The sequence below is a fragment of the Podarcis filfolensis genome (assembly GCF_964270895.1).
Source record: "Podarcis filfolensis genome assembly, chromosome: 10".
Classification (NCBI taxonomy): Eukaryota; Metazoa; Chordata; class Lepidosauria; order Squamata; family Lacertidae; genus Podarcis; species Podarcis filfolensis.
In genome coordinates this window covers 22,093,204-22,116,145 of record NC_139612.1, presented here as the reverse complement: position 1 = coordinate 22,116,145, position 22,942 = coordinate 22,093,204, and the positions used below count along the sequence as shown (strand labels likewise).

At 42.6% G+C, this 22,942-nt stretch overlaps 1 protein-coding gene across 2 annotated transcripts; it reads left to right on the top strand.

Annotated features, from left to right (window-relative positions):
- The first annotated feature begins 1,193 nt into the window (after positions 1-1,193).
- CAPZA2 (capping actin protein of muscle Z-line subunit alpha 2) lies at positions 1,194-22,664 on the top strand. Of its 2 annotated transcripts, none has more exons than XM_083574699.1 (10): positions 1,194-1,507; positions 12,487-12,550; positions 13,891-13,942; positions 15,084-15,147; positions 16,146-16,352; positions 16,502-16,581; positions 17,387-17,465; positions 19,151-19,222; positions 20,704-20,766; positions 21,680-22,664. In XM_083574699.1, the coding sequence occupies exons 1-10, from the start codon at positions 1,469-1,471 to the stop codon at positions 21,818-21,820; spliced, it is 861 nt and encodes a 286-aa protein (XP_083430825.1). In that variant the 5' UTR covers positions 1,194-1,468; the 3' UTR covers positions 21,821-22,664. The 2 variants fall into 2 exon arrangements, with proteins under 2 accessions (XP_083430825.1, XP_083430824.1); XM_083574698.1 differs by lacking the exon at positions 1,194-1,507 and adding an exon at positions 1,573-1,738.
- The last annotated feature ends 278 nt before the right edge of the window (positions 22,665-22,942 follow it).

Here is a 22,942-nt window from a genome sequence, read left to right as displayed (position 1 = left end):
ACTATACAACCTTTATAAGACATCTGAAGGCAGCCCTGTATAGGGAAGGTTTTTTTAAAAATGTTTTATTATGTTTTTATGCTATGTTGGAAGCTGCTCAGTGTGGCTGCGGCAATTCAGTCAGATTGGCAGGGTTATAAATAAAATACCACTACTACTAATAATAATTGCATACCCCCCAACATTTCTCCAATGAAAATAGGGACATCCTAAGGAAAAGTGGGACATTCTGGGATCAAATCGGAAACGGTGCTTTAATGCGTAATGTTTTACAGTGGTACCTTAGTTCCCGAATGGCTTAGTTGTTGAACAAATCGGCTCACAAACGCCGCAAATCTGTAAGTGTTCCGCTTTGTGAACATTTTTCAGAAGCCGAACGTCCGACGCAGTGTAGGAAGCTGCTACAACCAATCGGAAGCCATGCCTTGGTTTTCGAACGGTTTCATGAGTCAAGTGGACTCCCGGAATGGATTAAGTTTGAGAACCAAAGTACCACTGTACAGTGGTACTTCAGGTTAAGAACTTAATTCGTTCTGGAGGTCCGTTCTTAACCTGAAGCACCACTTTAGCTAATGGGGCCTCCCGCTGCACGATTTCTGTTCTCATCCTGAAGCAAAGTTCTTAACCTGAGATACTATTTCTGGGTTAGTGGAGTCTGTAACCTGAAGCGTCTGTAACCCGAGCTACCACTGTATTATGTTTTTATATATGTTGGGAGCTGCCCAGAGAATAATAACAATAATAATAATAGAATTGTGTGTCTCTATTTTCATCTGAGAAATGTTGGAGGGTATGCAGCAACTCCTCCCTGTTTGGGGTTCCCAACCACCGAGAAAGAAGCGCCGAAAGAGCAAAAAATCAAAGGAATAATGAAAAACCCTGAAACTGCAAAAGGCTGACAACTTGGGGAGTTGTGTAGGAGGGGGAGTGAGGAATAGAAGCTACAGAGCCAGGAGGCTGGAGCGTTGTCGAAGCCCTTTTACACCGTCCAACATTTCTCCAATGCAAATAGAGATGTCCAATTCATTCATGTATCATTATTATTACTACTACCCGCCCACCTAACTGGGCTTCCCCAGCGCCAGCTTCCAACATAGATAAAAACATAATTAAACGTGTTGTACGGATTGTGACTATCCCCTTGGTGGGGCGGGGTGGGGGCGGCAGCCCCGTTCTTTCTCCAGAGCAGAAGCGGCCGTACCCCTCCCGGCGAGGCCGCTCTGCGCATGCCTCCCTCCGCGCCCGCGCCTCCCCCTCCCTCCCCCGCCTCTCTCGGGGACGCGCCCGGAGCCCCGCCCTTCCTGCTGAGCGAAGGGCGGAGGCGGGTAGAGCTGGGCCTTTGCTGCTGCCGCCGCCGCTCTTCCTCCTCCTCTTGCCGCTGCTGCTGCGGATTCGGGTGCCGCCGCCGCCTCTCCCTCTCCTTCCTCCTCCTCCTCCTTCTCGTGGCCGGACAGGGGAGAAAACGAAGATGGCGGACCTGGAAGACCAGCTCTCTGAGGAGGAGAAGGTGAGGCGGGTGTCGTCGCCCTGTTGGAGGGGGGAGCGGGGCTGCGTCGCGAGGGGCGGCGGTTGCTGCGCCTCAGCCTGAGGGGGGCTTCCTTCCTTCCTTTCCCCCGGCCCCGTGAAGAGGAAGGAAATGGGGCCCTTGTCAGCCGGTGGCCGGGCAGCGAGAGGAGGAAGGCGGCTCTCCGCTTTCTCCTCCTGCTGTCCGAGGGCCCTTCCCGTCGCTCCTTGTACGGTGCGAGCGCTGAAAATAGGCTCCCGGCGCCGGGCTGGGGCTGCGGCAGCAGAAGCGAGGCAGGCGGGGCAGATCCGGTGTCTGCTGGGCGAGACTCCCCTCCCCTCGGCTGCTTTCTGCTTTCTTCTTCTTCCTCCTCCTCCTCCTCCCGGCTTCCCCCCTCCCCCTTCTCTGAAGGCCCGAGCTGATGGGTGGAGGGGGCGGGAGGGCTAAGGGGTTTGCCTCCTCTTCCTCCGCGGCCGGCCTTTCCCCCGCCGCCCGGCTCTTCCGGGTGCGAGTTGGGCAGGGCAAATCCCGCCACCACGTCGAGGGCTTTTGGAGTGGGGAGGAAGAGAAATAATCATAGGGTGTTTCTTCTTCTTCTTCTTCTTCTTCTTCTTCTTCTTCTTCTTCTTCAAGGAATTGGAGAGTTGGAAGGGAACCTGAGGATCATCTAGTCCAGTGGTTCCCAACCTTTTTTTTTTTTTTGCCATGCCCCCACCTTGTTGTTTAGTCGTTTGGTCAAACTCATGCTGGTAGCTTCAAGAACACTGTCCAACCATCTCGTCCTCTGTCGTCCCCGTCTCCTTCTGCCCTCCATCTTTCCCAACATCAGGGTCTTTTCCAGGGAATCTTCTCTTCTCATGAGTATTGGAGTCTCAGCTTCAGGATCTGTCCTTCCAGTGAGCACTCAGGGCTGATTTCCTTCAGAATGGATAGGTTTGATCTTCTTGCAGTCCATGGGACTCTCAAGAGTCTCCTCCAGCACTATAATTCAAAAGCATCAATTCTTTGGCGATCAGCCTTCTTTATGGTCCAGCTCTCACTTCCATACATCACTACTGGGAAAACCATAGCTTTAACAATACGGACCCCACCTAAGCATCTCTAAAATCCTGATGCCCCTCCCCCCATGACATATAATTCTTATTATTCAAAAGGTGAACTGTTCACATGGAGGAAGCCTAAAAGGCCATTAACTCGATCTAGACAAGCTTCCAAATTGTGCCCCACGTTGGGAACCACGGATCTAGTCGCAGCACTTGGGGTAGGGAGGAAGAAAAATAGTCATAGGGTGTTCCCCGCCCCGGAATTGTAGATTTGGAAGGGATCCTGAGGATCATCTAGTTGCAGCACTTGGGGTGGGAGGAAGAGAAATAATAGCAGCATCAGAGCAGATTGCACATGCAGGTTGCACGCTGTATTCAGTTGGAGCGGTATTTTTTATTATAAACGTGGGTCTTCTGCCTGTTCTCTTCCATGTTTAGTTCATGGGTAAATTCTGATACATTTTATCTATAGTCCCTGAGAAGGATGGGCTATTTCTGATTCATTAATGCGTGATCAATTAATTTATTTTCAAGTGTGTGGCGTAAGAGCTCTGCTTGAAGAAAGGGCACCGTCTGTCTCCCCTGTCTCACATTCTAGGGCCTAGTCCTGTTAAATCGGGTTTTGAGGAAGGGTTGGTTGGAGTGGTTTGTGCTTCTTTATCCCAAGCACTGAGTAGCTGAAGGATTTGAAGCATCTGATTCTTTCGTCGTTCATGGGTTTCATTCTTTCAGCCTTGCCCTACTTAAAGATGCTCTGTAGACTCTTAGATATGAGGGCTCAGTGTGACTTTTGGTAGGCGGAGTTCACATGTTACATAATACTAAACTAATGTTTGCCACCAAGCATACTTGTGGATCAGTCTTTCTGGCAAGTGTACTTGTAGCATGTGCACATGTTTACAACAGGTGTCTGTCACTTGCTTCTACTGTGCTTTTAGATTTCTGTTTGAAGTTGCACCTTAAAATGGAAGTTCCTCCACAGTACAGTGGACGCTCGGGTTGCGAACATGATCTGCGCGGGATACATGTTTGCAACCCGCAGGGTTCGCAACCGGCGCATGCGCGGGTTGCGATTCGGCACTTCTGCGCATGCGCAAAGTGCGATCTAGTGCTTCTGCGCATGCGCGACTACCAAAACCTGGAAGTAACCAGTTCCGGTACTTCCAGGTTTCAGCAGTCCACAACCCGAAAAAACGCAACCTGAAGCAGGTGCAACATGAGGTACGACTGTATCTGTAAAGGGTAATTGTGAGTGTACTTTGCAATTGTCATCTGTAAGAGGGGACTCCTTCATTTCTTTTAAAGGCATGCTAATTACTATAAATGTCAATTCCTTATTATTGAATTCCACTGCCCTATAGTAGGGGTGTCCACCCAGTCAATCGCGATCTACCGGTCGATCGTGGGGTGTCCCTTGTTGATCCTGGTCGATCGTATGATCCTGATCAATCTTCAAACACACACACACACACACACACACACACACACACAACTTTGGCTCATCCTCCCCTCAACAACTTTGGTCCAACCAATGGATAGATCACTGCCAGTTTGTTTATAGTGGGAGTAGATCGCAGTCTCTTGGAAGTTGGATGTCCCTGCCCTATAGTTTAAAAATGTGTACCTTTATTTTCAAGAGAAAGTGCCAGGCTGAGGAACAGCAACATATAAGTGGCTTGCTCACTTTCGTCTCTCCATTTGAGCTCATATTAACTGCAGTTGAAAATGCAAGAGATTTTAGAGCTATTGGATAGTGGTCTAAATAACAAGACAATGATGCACTGTTTACATTGTCTTTAGGTATTACACTATCACTTTCCTATCATCAAGTTTTCAAGACAGAGCTAGCTACAGAAAAATGTGTAGGTGTTCATGAAAAGCTTTTTACAGCTTTGCATCTTAATACAAGAAAATTCTGGTGTGCAAGGAGAAAATTTTAAAAAAGAAACTAAAATAGCTTAAGTGACTCATTCTAGTTCCTGTGGGTAATTGTGTGCATACAGTTCAAATGAAATTTGTTGAGTCTTAAGTTCTGTTTTCAGGTCTTGTCAAGACATGCAAGGAGGTCTTCTCCCTTCTCTAACATGGTATTCGATGGCAATCCTATGCCACCATATACTTCAGAGTTAGCCTTATTGAACTCAGATCGACTCAGTATAAGATTTGGCTGTGTAAGGTATTCTTTCATGTTGCCTTGAATTTCTAATGATACAGTTGTGCTGTGTAGTTCTGTTTACATGCACCCCTACCCTGAGTAAGGAGGCAATGCAATGCCTGCTTACAGAAATCACTTTCTTTCAGTAATTATTAGCTAGACACAACCTTCTTATTAGGTTGAATAGAATAAAATAAAAGGAAGTTGCCTCATAATTTCTTCCTTAATGTAATAGATTTATGTCATGTTAAATCTGTTACATCTTTAAGTGCCACAAGGTTGTTCTCGTTACAATGGTAATGCTTCTTATTCTCTTGTGTTCATTATCATGTTTGATAGCCAGTGTAGCACCTTTAAGACTTATTTAATACGATCCCTCCTTGGTGACTCAGTCAGGATTTTAGTGGCCACATTTTGCACTAGCTGTCATGTCTGGAGCACCTTAAAGGGTAGACCCTTGTAGAGTGCATTACAATAATATAACCAAAAGTCTGTCAGAGGGTGGATCACTGCTGGCAGGTCATTGTAGTCCATGAATGGCTATAGCTGGTGAACTAATTTATTGAAGGAAGGCACTGAAGTGACCTGAGCCTGTAGTGGAAATGCTGGAACCATGAATGCCCCCAAGCTACGTACCTGATCTTTCAAGGAGAGTGCACCCTGTCAAGAATCGGTAGTCTTCCCTATTGCCAGGTACAATAACCCACAGCACCTCTAACCCGATTCAGCTTAATTTATTTAGCCCTCCAGCCCATCACTTACCCTAGACAACAGTCCAGCACTTGTACAGCCTCACCTGATTCTTAGTGCATGGATGTAGAGCTAGGTGTCATTGTCATACCAATGGCAGCTTCCCTCCTACAGCAGGTTCATATATATGTTCAAAAGCGTGAGGGACCCCACATCAGAATTGCAAAAGGGTTGAGCAGAAGTCTCCCAGCTATCTCAAAATGACCTGGAAGGTAGGAGTGAATCACCACTGCACCATGCCTTCCACTCCCAAATCACTGAGCATCTTGAGGAGGATACCTCATTGATCGTATCAAAAGCCACCTGAGAGATGGAGAACCAACAGGGTCACACTCCCTTAGTCTCTCCCAACACAGGTCATCAGTTGGTGCCAAAAGTGTGCCTGAAGCTAGATTGGAATAGGCTCAGATGATAATACAGTTCCTCAGAGCACATCTGAAGTTACATGGTAACCACCATCTCACGCATCTTGCCCCAAATGTACGTCACCAAGTAGAAAGTGCACCCCAGAACAACAGAATTATCTTTCATCTCTCGGTTCAGTCTTGCTCTAGAAGATTGGACATTTGCACACGGTCCCTAGTACCAACTAGTTTGCTTTGTTTTGTGTTTAGGGAAGTAGTACAAAAAACATAAATGAACATGACCAGTTAGCGATTGCTTATTAACCTAAGATTCCAGTATATAAATAAGCATGATGAGGGAAGTATGTATAAATAGAAACAAAGAAAACCCACAATAAACCCTGTATAGGTATTTTCTGTAGCCTTTTCAGAATTCCGGTAGATAAATGCATATGAGACAGAAGCTGCAGCAAGTGAGAGCCTTGGCAATTGTTTCTGCAATATATCTAGAATACTTACATTTTCATTTGGAAACTGAATTATAAATTTCTCTGCTTGGCTGAAATGTAAATAAGATGCTGATTAAGAGAAGCAGTATTAGACTTCTTTCCAAATTAGTAGAGATTTACATTGTAAGGGATATTCTCTGAAAACTGGGCTATGATAGCACTCAAAAGCTATATTGCTTGCTCTGGAGAACCCAGCTCCTGGTACAAGGCAGTTTTCATTTGAGATACTGCTTTATTATGAATTTTCCTTTTCCTAGTTCTAGGCTAGTTCACTTGTTCTTTTGCCTGCTACAACAAAAATTTAGTTCAGAATTTAAAGTTCTGTGGCTGAGACAGAAGTACACCATTGAGGAGGATTTGTCTTATCAGTGTAAGAATGTTGACTTAGATTCTAGGATAAGTGAACAAAAGAAAATAGAAGGTTTCTTATACCTTTCTTTGGCCTATCTGCATCCCACTGAAAAGTCTCTTGGGCGGGGGCGGTCTTGAACAATGTATAAATGGGGCTCGGGAATGCTGAGGAAGTGGGGAGTTAACCAAAGCTGAAATCCCCCAGTAAAGTCTCTTCTTTGGGAAGGGCAGTAGATCAGCAGTAGAACGTCTGCTTTGCATTCAGAAAATCCCAGGTTCAGCTTCCAGTATCTCAAGTGACGGGTGAGAGAGACCCCCAGTCTGAAACACTGGAGAGCCACTGTCACCTATTGAGCTAGGTGAACCAGTTCTCTGACTTGGTATAAGGCAGCTTCCTCTGTTTGTATGCCACATGGTTCTGGAAAGCCACTCCCATCACTCTTGAAGAGGCTATTCGGGATGATAAAGGCAGCTGCAGAGGCAAGGAGACTGGAGACTTTCCTTCTGTGAACTTTTCTTCCATTCATTTACCTTGGAATATCATAAGCTGTCTTCTCTGTACACTTCTTTAAAAGGGGAAATGCAGATGCATTGAGCAATAGTTAAGGGTGTGCTTGATGGAAAGAATTTGAGGAACTTCCTGTTTTTCCGAATTCGGGGCACCACTTTGATTGTATACTAAATTTTCCTGCCTCATCAGATTTCACTGGCTTGGGTCAGGCATAACCAAGATTTGTTTGGGAGGATCAGGAGCAAATCCTGTATACCTTCTCTCCACTTTCACGTTTGGCAAAATGAAGAACTTCCTGGTTTTCAGAAGCGATAGCTGTGATTACATCTGAACTGGAAGACCACATCTTGCTTACGCCCTGTAAACCAGGATTAAATTGTGGAGGGCTTGTTTGTTTATTTGAGGGAATCAAAATAGTGCCCCTATAAATACTTTTCATGAAAGGGTTATTCACGCAGGCACTTTGATTACCGTCTCAGAGTTCCATTCATTGGGACTACCATGTAGAGGCTGTGCAAAATCCTTCTTGGAAGTCCATTGGTACCTTGGGTTACAAACGCTTCGGGTTACAAACTCCGCTAAGCCGGAAGTAGGTTGAGAACTTTGCCCCAGGATGAGAACAGAAATTGTGCGCCGGCAGCAGCGGGAGGCCCCACTAGCAAAAGCGCACCTCAGGTTAAGAACGGTTTGGGGTTAAGAATGGACCTTAGGAATGAATTAAGTTCGTAACCCGAGGTACCACTGTATTTCTGTTCTTGAACACTTTTACACCTTAAATTTTAGAGTGCTCCTGAGTGAATCCAGTGCCAGCCACTTCAGAGCTTCCGAATGGATGGGATAACTACCAAAAGCAGCACATTTGGTGCCAAATTTAAATAGCGCTAAAGGGAAACCACGCTTATAAATCAGCAGGAGTGCAAGGCTTCTGATTGTTTATTTGTAGTCGTAGCTTTATGTGTCCCCCACTTGTCTTATGATGTCCCGTACCTGATGTCAGGCAATCAACAAGTGGGCATTGTGGAAGAAAAATGATTCTGCAGGCCAGATTGGAAGGCCTGGTGCGCCTAATTAGGTCTGTGGGCTGGATGTTCTCTGCTTGGGACTTCATGAGTTGTGCACCCTGTTGTAGGAAACTTGACAGTGGCCAAAATCAAGGTGAAACATGCATACCATGTTTTTACATGGCATGTTGCCAGTGCTATAGACTTAAAGATTCCTACACTTTGCAGATACCATATTGAGGAACCTTTGCATATCTTCCATCAGCATATCCACTCAAGGGATATGTAGGGAAGGATTGGTCATGACGGGCAAATTGCCTTCCATGAAATCTCATTTCCCATAAATGATCTTACTGAGGAATCCTGGGGTTTCTAGGAAATGGATATAGTTTGAAAAACACTGTGCTTATTCAAAGACTGCAACAATTACATTTTCACAAGATCTGTTCCAGGATTCCCAGGAATTTATAAGTGTCTGTCATAGAGCATTCTTCCTTTGGAAACACCATTACACATTTTCTTGCAAGCACTGCTATTTGATCCTTTTCAGAATCCATTTCCAGATTGCTGACTGGAGCAAACTATTTGGTTACTAGGACAGGTAAAATTTCAAGTCTTCTGTGTTTCGGTTTAAAGTATTATCTGAATAAATGGAACATGGCAAGCATGGCAGGGGGAGGAGAAGTGCTATAAAAAGGGGGCTGATAGAGATAAATGGTTAACTATATTGCTGGTTCTACATTCAGGTACGTAGTCGTGTTGGTCTGACGCAGTCGAAATATATAAAAAAATAGTCCAGTAGCGCCTTAGAGACCAAATAAGTTTGTTCTTTGTATAAGCTTTCGGGTGCATGCACACTTCTTCAGATACAAAGAAGATTTATATTGCTGGTGTATTTGCTATGTAATGTTGTCATATTTAATGTGAGAAGGTCCGTGTGCTTTTAGGAAGGGAGAATTTCCACCACTGTAGCACTCCAGAGCTGTACTTGCTGAAATTCTGTGGAACTACAGCAAATGTAACTTACCTGTCCCATGTTGAATCTGACAATTGTATGAGCTTGGAAGATATATAGGGTACCTTAACATAACTGAACAAACTGCAAATGTAAAATTTGAGTATAGTTTATTGTATCATTGACCCTCCAGTTCTTGACCATTGCTTTTGATTTTGTTGACGTATTTAATAATATCTTCCATCACAGATCTCAGGTCATGGTTCAGTAAAATTAAATTTAAAACAACAATACAATAAGGAAACTGAGCATCCAAAACAATTGCTATATTACACTGAAAATTGGATTTTTATTTAAGTCTGAGCTGACAATTAATGACCCACAAATACGCAAGAAAATAACCATGTTTTAACTTGACACCAAAACATAAAAATAGTTGGCACCACCAGTGATATCTCAGAGGGGACGACAGTCAGGGTACCACCACGGGGGAAAGCCCTTTCCTGCATCCCCACAAAATGAGAGACTCCTAGAAGTGGGACACAAAGAAGAGCCTCACCAGAAGATCTTCAAACGGGTGGGGAACTTCCAGTCCACAGGCCAATCTTGACCTGTCAAACCATTTCCCCTCACATCGCACCCACATGTCAATCTGTTGGTGTAATTTATAATGGTGGGAAACTGACATTTAATTCTGTGTTGAGTGTGCACACCTTTTCCCAGCAGAGGAACAGCAGAATTTAACCCCAAGCGGGGTTAAATCCTGCTCAGTTTGGTTGTATGCTCCTGTTCCCATTTTTTGAAGGCATCTGCTGTGCGAGGGACTTCTCCTTTGCGCAGCCAGTGCTTGCAACATGCAGCCCCCCGCCAGCTGATGAGAAGGCAAGAAAGAAGCACTTCCTGGCCCTATGCTTAGTCCTTCTTAAAGCGCCATGGATAATGCTGGCAGTGCCACTTGCACTGTGGTTCCCAGGCTGGCTGGCATTTGGGAACACAGCTCAAGGGATTTTGCCAGGTATGTGGGACAACCCACATGCCAATCATGTGATGTCATAACAGGGTGGTTGACCTCCAGAGCCAAAAAGTCTTAAAATCTGGGAAGGACAATATAGTGAGACATGCATCTTCATATATCTTGGTCTGAAGTATTTAAGAGCTTTGCAAGTCATTACTAACAGCTTGATCTCAGACCGGAAGTGTTGTGGCAGCGGTAAAAAATAGGTGTCTCATAGCTCTGACAAAAATGATTTTTCAAACAGTGCCTTTTTGCAATTATGAAAGGAGGCTTTAAGATCCTTTTTATTGGAAAATAACTTTAGTTCTGAAAGGCTACATTTTGAAAAGATTTCCAAACAAGTTAGCACAAACTAGGAGGATTACATTTTACTTTGTGTGACTTTTTGGGTTTATTTATTTATTTTACCTTGTGTGACTTTTTGGGTTTTATTGTTACACGCAGTTCACGACCAAATCCAGGATTTCTTAGATACCGAAGGCTACAGTTCTTAGTATAGTCATATATAATGTAAGACATGGGCAAAAGATACAGCATTTCACACGTTTTGTAGCCAATCAGCTCAAGATTGAACTTCTTTCTTTGATGTAATCTGGCTGTTCTCCGAGCATATGACCAACCCACTTTTCTTTCTGATATGGTGTGAGTTGCTCAAGACAACTCAGTGAGCTTCAAGGCTGACTGTAAATTGTAAACCACCCACAAGTCAAATATTGTGTTTACCGCACTGCGTTGACTCTGGTGGCCTAGCTGTGTGTCATGAACTATATGATAGCATGCATTTCATGTTCAGTTGTAAAGCAGGGGATGGTTAGAATGCAGAGTGTAATGCAAAGAATCAGAAGGCAAGAAGAGGATGCAACTTTTCTCCTAGCAGAGCCTGCTTCTGGCTATGATCTTGCTGTCTTTTGATAGTCATGTATTTTGTTGATTCTTATCTAAACTACTGTAGCTTGACTTCAAGAACTCAGAATGGTGCTGATGTGCACATTGTCATTGCCTTATATAGGCATGTACATGCCAGGGTTTTTTTGCCTTAAACCAAACCAATTTCCGTTGTGGTCATAGTCAGGAAGGCTAGTGGTAAGAAGAGCATTTCAGTTTATGTCATCTCCCATATGCTTTGAAAACACACACACCCTACATGCCTGCTTTTAATATTCAAGAGGAGGTGGAATAGTACGTTTGCGACAAAGTCCAGATATCATTCTTGAAGAAACAACACACGACTGACTTTTGGGTTTTTAGAAATGCCATCCCATTATCTTAACTATTTCTTTTTAAATGCAAAGTAATTACTATATATGAAATCGAGCTGTTTGAACATACTTGTTTTTAACGTTTTCTTAATTAAAGCCTTTTTATCATACATGTTAACATGTCTTCTCAAAAGTTTATTTCATTTAAATGAGATGGACTTGTTTCCAAGTAATGCTGAGGATTGCAGCCTTGGTTGTATAAAGCTGAAATCAGTTGGGATTTTGACCTGTATAAATCCAAATAAGTAACACCTTGTAATATCAATATACTATTATGCACTTGATGCATTTTTGCCCTTTTCTGAGGATCTCTGAGCGTTTTATAAAGCTCAGTAGTTCAGACATTCAGTATGGAAGAGATGACTTAGGAGTGATAGCAGTGCAGGAAACCATCGGTTGAAGCAGCCAAAAGTCAGTCACAACTATAGACCTGCCCAGGCTAGCTCGTCCCTTAAGCCAGAGTTGGCCAAGATTGCGTCAGGAGACAGAGCTTCTCTACGTCTCAGCAGAATGCCAGTCTGCCTTGGAAGTTGCCGTAGAGAGATTTTTGAAATATTAATCTGTGTACAAATACTTTTAAATAAATATGTTGATCATGCTTCTGGCAATTATTTAGGACATGCTTTTTAAACACTAATGTTGGTGAGACTTCACAGAACTATGTCGTGTTTCCTATTCCAGAAGATAGTCCTCCAGCTATGCCTCAGGGATTTTCATGCTCAGTGAAATTCAGATTGTTACATTTTCTATTACAATTCTGTCTTTAATAGTACCTTTGAGAATGTTTTGTGCTGGTTATTTTGTGTTGGAAATTCATTGGTCTGGTTTGACCGTAACAGGCAGTAGAAGTATTTCTTCATCTCGCAGAGCATCTTGCGCCACCTATTTTATGCTTCCTCTTCTAAATTAACTTAGTCAAACATCTCTCTTTAACAGAAGACTTTGCATTCTAAGGTGGTATTAGGATGTAATTTTGAGCTCAGTTATTTTCCAGTTAAACTTTTAAAGTTATTAAATAATTAAATAGATTTCTCCCGTTTAAAACTATCCTATGATTACTGTATGATATACTTCTTGTTTCCATTTTAGGTGCGCATAGCAGCGAAATTTATCATCCATGCTCCCCCGGGGGAATTCAATGAAGTCTTTAACGGTGAGTTGTCATGCTACTTTCTAGCTCTCATGTTGATGGTTTCAGTTACCCTTTATGGAGGATTTTAAAAGCAAACTTTTGAAAAAAACAAATCAAGATGACACTTAGGAACTTCACATTGCTTGCTCCCATGTTTCCTTTTCTGTGTCTATTAATATAATTTCAAGACTGTTAGAAGAGTGTTCCACTTCCTGTTTTAAAACTTATCAGCACTTTTTGCCTAACTTTTGCAAGGTGATCCCCCTGGCAAAAAGTACCGTATTTTCGCCCTATAGGACGCACTTTTTCCCCTCCAAAAATGAAGGGGAAATGTGTGTGCGTCCTATGGGGCGAATGCAGGCTTTCGCTGAAGCCTGGAGAGCGAGAGGGGTCGGTGCGCACCGACCCCTCTCACTCTCCAGGCTTCAGGAGAACCGCAGCGCCAGCCCCACAAGGTCGGGGGACAGCGGGGAGGCGGAAAGTCGCCATCCCGCTGTCTCCTGATGTGGTTTGGAGGCTGACGGCGGGAAGACGCGTGCTTCTCCCCACCGCCAGCCCCGCAAGCTCCGGGGACAGCTGCGAGGCGCAGCGCGTCTTCCCGCTGTCCCCGGACCTGGTCTGCAGGCGGTTGGCGGGGAGAAGAGCGCTTCTCCCTGCTGTCTGCCCCGCAAGCTCCGGGGACAGCGGGGAGGCGCAGCGCGTCTTCCCGCTGTCCCTGGACCTGGTCTGCAGGCGGGCGGCGGGGAGAAGAGCGCTTCTCCCCGCTGCCTGCCCCGCAAGCTCCGGGGACAGCTGGGAGGCGCAGCGCTCTTCCCACTGTCCCCGGACCTGGTCTGCAGGCGGTTGGCGGGGAGAAGAGCGCTTCTCCCTGCTGTCTGCCCCGCAAGCTCCGGGGACAGCGGGGAGGCGCAGCGCGTCTTCCCGCTGTCCCTGGACCTGGTCTGCAGGCGGGCGGCGGGGAGAAGAGCGCTTCTCCCCGCTGCCTGCCCCGCAAGCGCCTGGGGGGGAAATAATTTTTTTTCTTTATTTCCCCCCAAAAAAACTTGGTGCGTCCTATGGGGCGAAAAATACGGTAGCTCTAACATCACTTGCTACTGCTAGAAATCGTTTCTTCTGTGGTTGGCATTGCAGAGTTACAGCCAGTTTGGGGAAAATTCCAGGAGCATTAAATGCCTACCAGTTTAATGCTAGGACCCAGGAAGTTGCTATTTTCCATCTCTGAACATGACTGGTACCCTAAAACTGACAGTATTTTTCCACGCTTTATCATGACTGGCGTACGTGGTGTCTTTCCTCTCAATGGAAAACATGTATTTTCCGATTAGCATTTTCACCGTGTACTAATGCTCAGTATTTTTCAGATGTTCGATTGCTGCTTAATAATGATAATCTTCTCAGGGAAGGAGCAGCTCAGTAAGTATCGCCACCGTTTATTGCTTCTTTCAATGTGTTAATGCTGAACGGATGGATTTATGGGCTGCTTTTAATAGGTTGTGTGAGGATGGGATAGAACAGTCCCATCCCCCCCGCTTTTTCATTGTGTTCCTTGCTGATTGGTGCTTGCTCTGAAAGATTCAAAACAGCCTTCTCCCAGAAGTAAGACATATCTACTCAATATGACTTTTTTTGGGAGGGCCAGTGATCCTAGGCCAGCAGCAGCAGGACTTAAAAGGGCAGTGTAATCACTGCTGCATCCATAACCCTGCGGCTCACACTGACAGGGGTAGATAAGGGTAGAGAGGCAGGAAAAGTATGTGCTTAGATTTTATTCTGCATATAATGTGTGAATGGTGTTAAGGATCACTGGGAATCCAAAGGTTTGTGCACATTATGAGATTTCTGCACCAATAATCAACCTATATCTATTAACCAAATAAAATCACCATATTTTTCGCCCTGTAGGGCGCACCTAGGTTTTTTTTTGGGGGGGGGGAATAAAGAACAAAATTTTTATCCCCCCCCCCGGTACAGGGCTGGGGCACGGGAAGCCTGAGCTTCCCCCGACCCCAGCCCCCAGAACAGGCTGCTATCCACAAGCCTTGGGAGCCCGGCGGGAAGTCGCGCAAGTCTCCCCAGGCTTGCGGATATCTGCCCGAAGCCCGGGGCGTGCTCTGCTGTGCTCCCCAGATTTTGGGCTGCAGGCTGCTGTCCGCAATCCTTGGGAGCCCAGCAGGAAGTTGCGCCGGGCTCCCAAGGCTTGCGGAGAGCTGCCCGAAGCCCAGGGTGCGCTCCCCAGGTTTCGGGCTGCCTGCATTCGCCCCATAGGATGCACACACATTTCCCCTTCATTTTTGGAGGGGGAAAAGTGCGTCCTATGGGGTGAAAAATACAGTAACTTTCTCAAATCTTAGCACAAACTGGATTTATTTTAATAAAATTCATAGTTTTATTATACAAGAACACAAGCTCTGAGCCCCTTAACACAATTTGAAAATTTATTAAGCACAATGGGTGGAGGAGGCGGAAAGGATTAGTTTCTAAATTGTACTCTATACTGCTTAATGTTTCAAAAAAAATATTTTTGCTTGAAGCTTCCTATCTTTGTCTTTTTCAGTGCATTTGCACAGTATAACTTGGACCAGTTTACTCCAGTAAAACTAGAAGGCTATGATGAGCAGGTATGACTATGGTTGAATTTAAGTTTGGTGTAATGGTGGGTGGGCATGCTCAGTGCTCATTGGGCTGTGTTGGGGTTGGACTCTTTAGGGGGTTATTTTGTAGTATATACATGTACGTACGTGTCTCTGGGTGTGTGTGTACACACATATACATACATATATATACGTACATATATATACATACATACATATACACACACAGAGAGAGAGAGAGAGAGAGAGAGAGAATATATGTATAGTTCACTTTATAGCCCCAAGAGGCTCTCTGGGTAGCTTATGAACGATTCTCAAAATAAAATCACACTCAAACCTAATGCTAGAACAGGTTACATGGTGTCTATATGAAATCAGTTCTTCGCTGGTGTCATTCCATGCAATAGCTCCCACCCAAATCCTTTGAGGCAAGGGAGTGAGGTTGAGCAGCTCAATCTTGCTTTTTACTACTACTACTACTACAAATCTTGAGTTTCCCTCTAGCCAACTAATGCCTGCCTTTTTAAAAATATATATTTTTATTAAAGATTTCTTAGTTTACAGATCAGTTTCATTTGTTGCGAGACATCAGTGTTACTAATACCTTCCTTTTGTGTGTGTGGTGCTGTATTGGCTCATGAGGAGACACACTTACCTCTGAACTTCAGAGATAGAATGATTAAATATATTAGTTTACTCTTTCTCAGTGCACTTTTGTAATGACAGTCCCACAACTTTATCTTCGTTTTTAAAAGAACAATGTGTCTTTCTTTTCTAAAAGTGCCACTTTATAAAATGAAATGTAGAATTTTTGAATAACAGTATTGAACTATTCTGGTTTCTCATAGAAACGAGGATTCCCAAACTAGAATTTGAAAACCAATGTAATGTATAGAGCTGCTGTGCCATGTCTTTAATTAAAAAGTACAGTGGTACAATAATTTTTCTAACGTTCCATTCTTTTATTTGATGGTGTTACCTGTGTTTTGTATAATCTTACAATTACCTTTAAACTCTTTGTGCAGGTTTTAATAACAGAACACGGTGACTTGGGCAACGGAAAATTTTTGGACCCGAAAAACAAGATCTCTTTTAAATTTGATCATTTAAGGAAGGAGGCTACTGATCCAAAGCCTCATGAAGTTGAAAATGCAATTGAGTCATGGAGAAACTCCATAGAAACAGCAATGAGAGCCTATGTGAAAGAACACTATCCAAGTGGTGTTTGCACAGTAAGTGTCGCAGGATCTAGAAATTGCTTGGGTGGGTTAAAACCATTATTTTGTCTGTTGGCTTGAATTCAGATATATGGGTGATATACAAACATAATAAATGAATGAATTTAGACCGTGGCATAACTGTCTTACATTTGTGTTACAAGGTGTATGGAAAAACAATTGATGGGCATCAAACAATTATTGCATGCATAGAAAGCCATCAGTTTCAAGCAAAAAACTTTTGGTAAGTATCATATCGGTCATCTGTAAATTGGTTTCTTTTCTATTTTATTTTGTTCACCCCACTGAAAGTTATGTTGGACTTCTGTTTTCAGCATATTCAGTGTTTAGAACCTATACTCATGGCACTAAAGCTATAGCAAGGGTTTGAAAACTCTGGTCTGCAGACAAGCAACCAGTAGTCTACAAGCTTCATTCAGGTGGTCCACAGTATGCCTGCAAATATACGATCAGAAGTCATACAGCATTGAGCAAAAGTCATATAGCATTGCAATTGCTACAACAGTAGAGAAACTATTAAGTAGTTCACCATCAAGGCCCTTGGCAATTTTCAAGTGATCTACGAGGGAAAAAATGTTTTGGGAATTACGGAGCTATAGTATTCAGATTTCAACTTTTGAGCACAATTAAGCTCTGTAAAAATGAAAATGGGAGTGTATTTGGAAAAATATTTTAGACAAACAGTGGGTTTGTGAAAAATGTCGTAAGATACGTTTCCAAAATACACAAGTATGGGAAACTATAAGTATTGCAAATTTGCAGTACTTATTTACTTAGATAGGAATCCATTCCCAAAATGTATTTTCAACACGTTGGTTGGTTTTATGGATTTCATCTCATGTGCATGGAAATTGTGTTGCAACTTTCTGCATATTGTTTACAAACTAAATTTTTCAGTTTACACAATATGCTTTCAATATCCCATCAAAGCATCCTTTTTCATAATAGCTTTTAAATCTAAAAGACGTGAAACTCAGTATTTTGATCCCCCACAATGTTTGCTTACCTAAAGTTTTATTTCATTTAAGGAATGGTCGTTGGCGGTCAGAATGGAAGTTTACAATCACTCCTTCAACCACTCAGGTGGCTGGTATCTTGAAAATTCAGGTAGGCTGTCTCTAATTTACGGTGTCTGATTGATAAATCCCACGTAACTCTCAGAACACTTTCTTTTTTAATGTTTATATTCTTCATATCTACTGTTGATGGTATTCAACACAGCTTACAAATGTATAACATAAATCAAAGAAATGATTACACAATATCAAATCAAAATTATTAGTGACTTTCTGAGATGGAGTAACTAAGAGAAATTATCAAATACTAAAGCATATTGTGTCAGAGCTATACAGTAAAACACAGCAAAAGCAGCAGTAGATGCATTAGGAAACCACTAAGTGCTGTCCAGAACTAAAAATAAACAAACCCAGCTTACGCTCAGTCAACCAAATTTCCTTGGTGTCAGCCAAACTTTCTAGGGATGGATTTCTATAAATAGGGTACAACCATGGAAAATGTCCTCTTTGGTAGTCATCCAATCACTGCCAAAGGCAAGAGTGCCCATAGAGAACATAATAAGAGTAGTGACTAAGTTGTGATGCTCCAGGTGTTTGTGGGCTCTTGATCATTGGCCATGCTGGCTGGGGCTGATGTTTTTTGAAATATGAACAGCACCTGGAAGACCTGAAGTCAGATACATCTGGCCTACCGTGATAATTTCAGTAACCAGGCAGATTTATTTGGAAGAAGTTGTATTCTAATCCCAGTCTATTCAGGACTTTATCGTTGAGAACCAGTACTTTGAGTTCTGCTGAAACAAATTGTTACATAACTATTATAGTGATGATTTATCAGTGAAACAGTACAATGGTACCTCACATTACAGACGCTTCAGGTTGCAGACTCCGCTAACCCAGAAATAGTACCTTGGGTTAAGAACTTTGCTTCAGGATGAGAACAGAAATTGCTTGGCGGCAGCGGGAGACCCCATTAGCTAAAGTGGTACCTCAGGTTAAGAACAGTTTCAGGTTAAGAATGGACCTCCAGAACGAATTAAGTTCTTAACCCGAGGTACCACTGTAATTAAAAGCCTACACCTTGAAGTTCTAAGCATTTATTCCGCTATACAGTTGGCTAATCTACTTCTAAATAAATTGTTGTTACTATTTTTTTTAAGTATCTAAAGAAATAAAAATAAAGGCAAATTCAGTAATTGTGGATATCAGGTTTTTCAACAAAATCTTCCCTTTGCACTCCCTCTCCGTACATTCTGAAAATATGTATTCTGGAGTTTCAAAACCCTCTCCTTACTTCCCTCATCCCCCCCTCCCCAAAAAGAAATGGAAAAAAACTAGAAGTGAAACAAAAGGAGCAAACATCTAAATCTGTAGTCCATATTATTCAAAGAAAACATGCACTCTATTCTGCGCAGAAACTAATGGGGAAAGAGACAAATGCAAACACCTCAGTCTACTAAAGGTTGTGTTGCTTTGTTGAGAGAAGGTTTTGTCAGTGGAATGGGAAAGGGAACTCGTTTAGGGCTTAGGGGACCTTATAGAGCAGACTTAGGAGATGCATGAGGGACTGCAGGGGAGGGGGAAATACTGAAAGGGCTTCCCTATTCTGCTGATAGAAGAAGCCTTCCATCAGCAGAATGACAATGCTGGGTAGAACCATAAGTGCTAATTCTTACGCAACTGTTTTGAATGGGGTGTAATATTGCTCACTCTTCCTAATACGCAGTGCCGTTATCCCTATGCGGTAATCTTTATCCCGTTTAACTTTGTACGTAGGTTCATTATTATGAAGATGGAAATGTTCAGCTAGTGAGTCATAAAGACATACAGGATTCTCTAACAGTGACTGTGAGTATCTTTCTTTTGTAGGAAACATTTTTAATTAGTCACGTAAGGTTGACTCCAGAGTTAAATGTATGTGTGACAAGCCTAGTTTCCCCTGAAAATTTGCTCCCAGGGGCGGGGGCTCCGCTTGATAGGATATATAGTGGTGCAGGTTGAAGGGAGGGGTCCTCAAAAAAACAGGTGATGGCACTTTCTATGTGTGGGAGTAATTCTTGTGGAAGGTGCCTTCAGTATGCGGAACTAGATATATTGGTGTTTTTTGGTTCATGCCTGCACGATCTATGATGGAGCAACTATTTTCTGTACAGGAATTCATGCTTGGGAAATTAAATGGCTTTTCGGATGGCTTCATTTTGATGCAAAACTAGGCCAAGTAACAAGACTTTAGTCTGTTAAGAACGCTGTGAATTGAAGACACAAATCTAATCCATTTGATTTGGAAACATGGTGATTAGAGGAGCAACGTTAGTGGAATTTACAGCTTCTAGAGCAGGCTTCCTCAACCTCGGCCCTCCAGATGTTTTGAGACTACAATTCCCATCATCCCTGACCACTGGTCCTGCTAGCTAGGGATCATGGGAGTTGTAGGCCAAAAACATCTGGAGGGCCAAGGTTGAGGAAGCCTATTCTAGAGCCTTAGTATTGAGTTTAAGTCATAGCTGCTTCAGGAGCCTTGCTGGAAAACTGATCAAATCTCTCAAACAGAATGAGAGCTGTGCTAAAGTACCATGGTCAGCTGTGACACTTGTGTCAATACTCTTTCTGTGTCTTTACTGTTTTCCAGCTAGTGCATGGTCCTATGTTAGTGCAAAGTACATAATCCGGCTCTTGTTTGGCAGATCAAAGAGTAGAATCTCAATACACAATCTGCCTAAACCCAGCTCTAGCTTTCTATTTAACGTATTAATAGCCTTCTATTAAACATATGCATTCTAGTGCGTAATGCAGAAGGGGCAGTTGGCTCCTTGTTTATGAGCTCAAAAAACGGAGCTTTAATGAGTGTTGGATCCCTGAAACCTCAGTAAGAGAGTTGACAATCTGCATAGAGTTGTCCTCTGAGTGACTATAAGCTGGGGAACAGAAACCGTAGTTGACTTGAGCTTCCCTTCTCTTCTCTGACTTGTCCGAAAAAGATTCTTGACTCGCTTCCAGAAGGGAAGTTTAAAAACTGCAGAAAGTCCCGCAAGGTCCACTTCTGACAAGATGAGAAAGTATAGGAATTAGTACTGAGCTTGTAAGTTACCAGTAAAAAAACAAACTCATGACAAGCACCCCCATAGATGACACCTGTGTTTTGCAGATAATACTGACAGGTTACAGGCTTGTTGCAAAACACACAGAGAATGTGTAAGCCCTTGAATAGTGGGGGGTGGGGGTGGGAAACCTATGTAATTGTTCATATTCATTATAATGTCTGAAATGACTGTCTTCAGGAGATGATTGTTTCAGTGCAATATTAAAAAAAAACTTCCCCTTTACCCTAGAATGAAACCCAAACAGCAAAGGAATTTGTAAAGATCGTAGAGGCTGCAGAAAATGAATACCAGGTATGTAATAAGTCTGCAACATACAATGTAGTTACTTTCCTGAATCTTGACAATGTTCTCACTACAATATGTGTTCAGGAGCAGCCAGAAAATGGGTAGAAATATTCAGAATCTTAAATCCTTAGTGGAAGAGAAAGGGCAAAGCTTTGCTGGGTATGTACCTTTCTATACCCACTTAATAAACGGATATACACCCTCTTTCCGAGGATTTCAGAATGTGAGTTCAAATATACGATGCTCAAAAGGCCACTTCAAGTAATGGGCACTACTATGGGGCCTTACTACTTTTTAAAGCCTAACTCTGGGTAAGGTTGTTGCTGTTTTTAAATAAATATCTGTGGTTGTAGAAAATGCTTGTCTTAAATCAGTCCTCTGAACTGAAAACATTGTATAGTCTGCAACGAATTTCAATTTTTACTTTTTGGGCATACCCATTTAGAATACAGCTATTTTTGTTGATGGGACATGAACCTGTTCAGCCCAGACATTGTGTTTTCTTTTCCTGGAATGGATTGAGGAGTTAAGAGTAAGGAATTGCTTGGTTCTGTTCTCTTCCCCCTCCTTCTTTTGTATGTGATGAAACCAATTCAGTTTAACACAGCAAGGGCATGTGTAATTAATTCATAAAAGCCAGTAAACAGATGTGCATTTTTTAGGGGAATATGCTCCCCTCTCTGTATTTTCTTTTGTGCCTTCCATAGTTGAAGGATGTCAAAAGTAAGATTTCTAGCTAATTATGTTATCCATATTTAATTACACCATCTGAAGCACATGTGTTTCTTACATCAACGTCGAAATAAGTTCCGTCAGATGCGGGCTGGTTTTGTTTTTGCAGGTTAGTTCTTGTTATATCTGTTTTCACATCAAACTGTGTATTTTTATAATCTACATGTTCTACCTTTTCCGTGAACAGACTGCTATCAGTGAAAATTATCAAACTATGTCGGACACTACTTTCAAGGCCTTACGACGACAACTGCCAGTTACTCGCACAAAGATTGACTGGAACAAGATCCTTAGCTACAAGATCGGGAAAGAAATGCAGAATGCCTAAAATGAAGGTTGCAAAGCTGGATCCTTTTGGTGTCCTTGTATACAAAATTAAAGTGATTGCAAAGGTATTCGGAATTGTTAAAGTCACCCAGTCAGCATGGGCATTTGCCATTGAAAATCACTGTACGTAGTTTGGTTAGAACACAGGCTTAGCTAATTGACCATTTTACTTTGTCCTTTTGTTTCTCCTTTAAAAGGTTACAAAAAATCAGTGTAGCTGAAAATGTTGAGAGCTTCTGATATATTTAGACTTTTTTATAATGATGACATGCCTATAGTTTTCAGTTCAATTAAAAACAATTTGAGAAATGTTTTTTGCATCCGGTGATCACTTGTTGCTTCGCTTTCGTGCAAAAGGGCAGCTTCTAGAACACAGTTCCCTAGAACAAGTTGTTACTGGACATCGCCAGTTTCACATTCAACATGGATTTTAGCCATGTGTATTGTTGTAGGAATAATTATCCCTCCACCGTATGAAAGCCTGCAGAAAGCATTCTATATCCAAACCTTTTCAGTTACTTAGCTAGCTAGGTGTTAAGTTTTTTTGTTTTGTTTTTTTAAGAAAAAGGCCAAGGTCTAATGCTGTTTTTAAGGTGTTGAAATTAAACATTAGTGCTTATTTTGGAAATGCATTTAGTGCTCTGTTCCTGACAGCTGTTCAAATGAGATCGGATTCCATCAGTCCTCAAGTTAATTTTACCATGCAGCCACAATTGTATTATAACAACGCATATTGTAATATATATATAATCATGTACTCGTTACTGTGTCTGCCAGTTTTTTTCTCTTGGATTGAACTGTACTAAAATTCAATGTGACATTAAAAAATGCAAATTTTCTATTTACTTATGATTATTATTTCGAAACAAAAATGAGCTTAAAGAGCAAGGGGCAGAAGATGAAAATAAATAAATCCTCAAATTTGGGGTAGGGGGCCTGTTGAAACAACAGTCTTGTGGCAATGATGAAAAATCATCAAGGTTGGATCCAGATGGATCTCCTGGGAATCCACCGCCCAATCTGGTGCCTTCCAGATGTTTTGTGATGTATCTGTCATCAGCCCTGGCTGGGGTTGATGAGCAACATTTATGATTTTATCAACTTGCTATTTAACCGTACACTT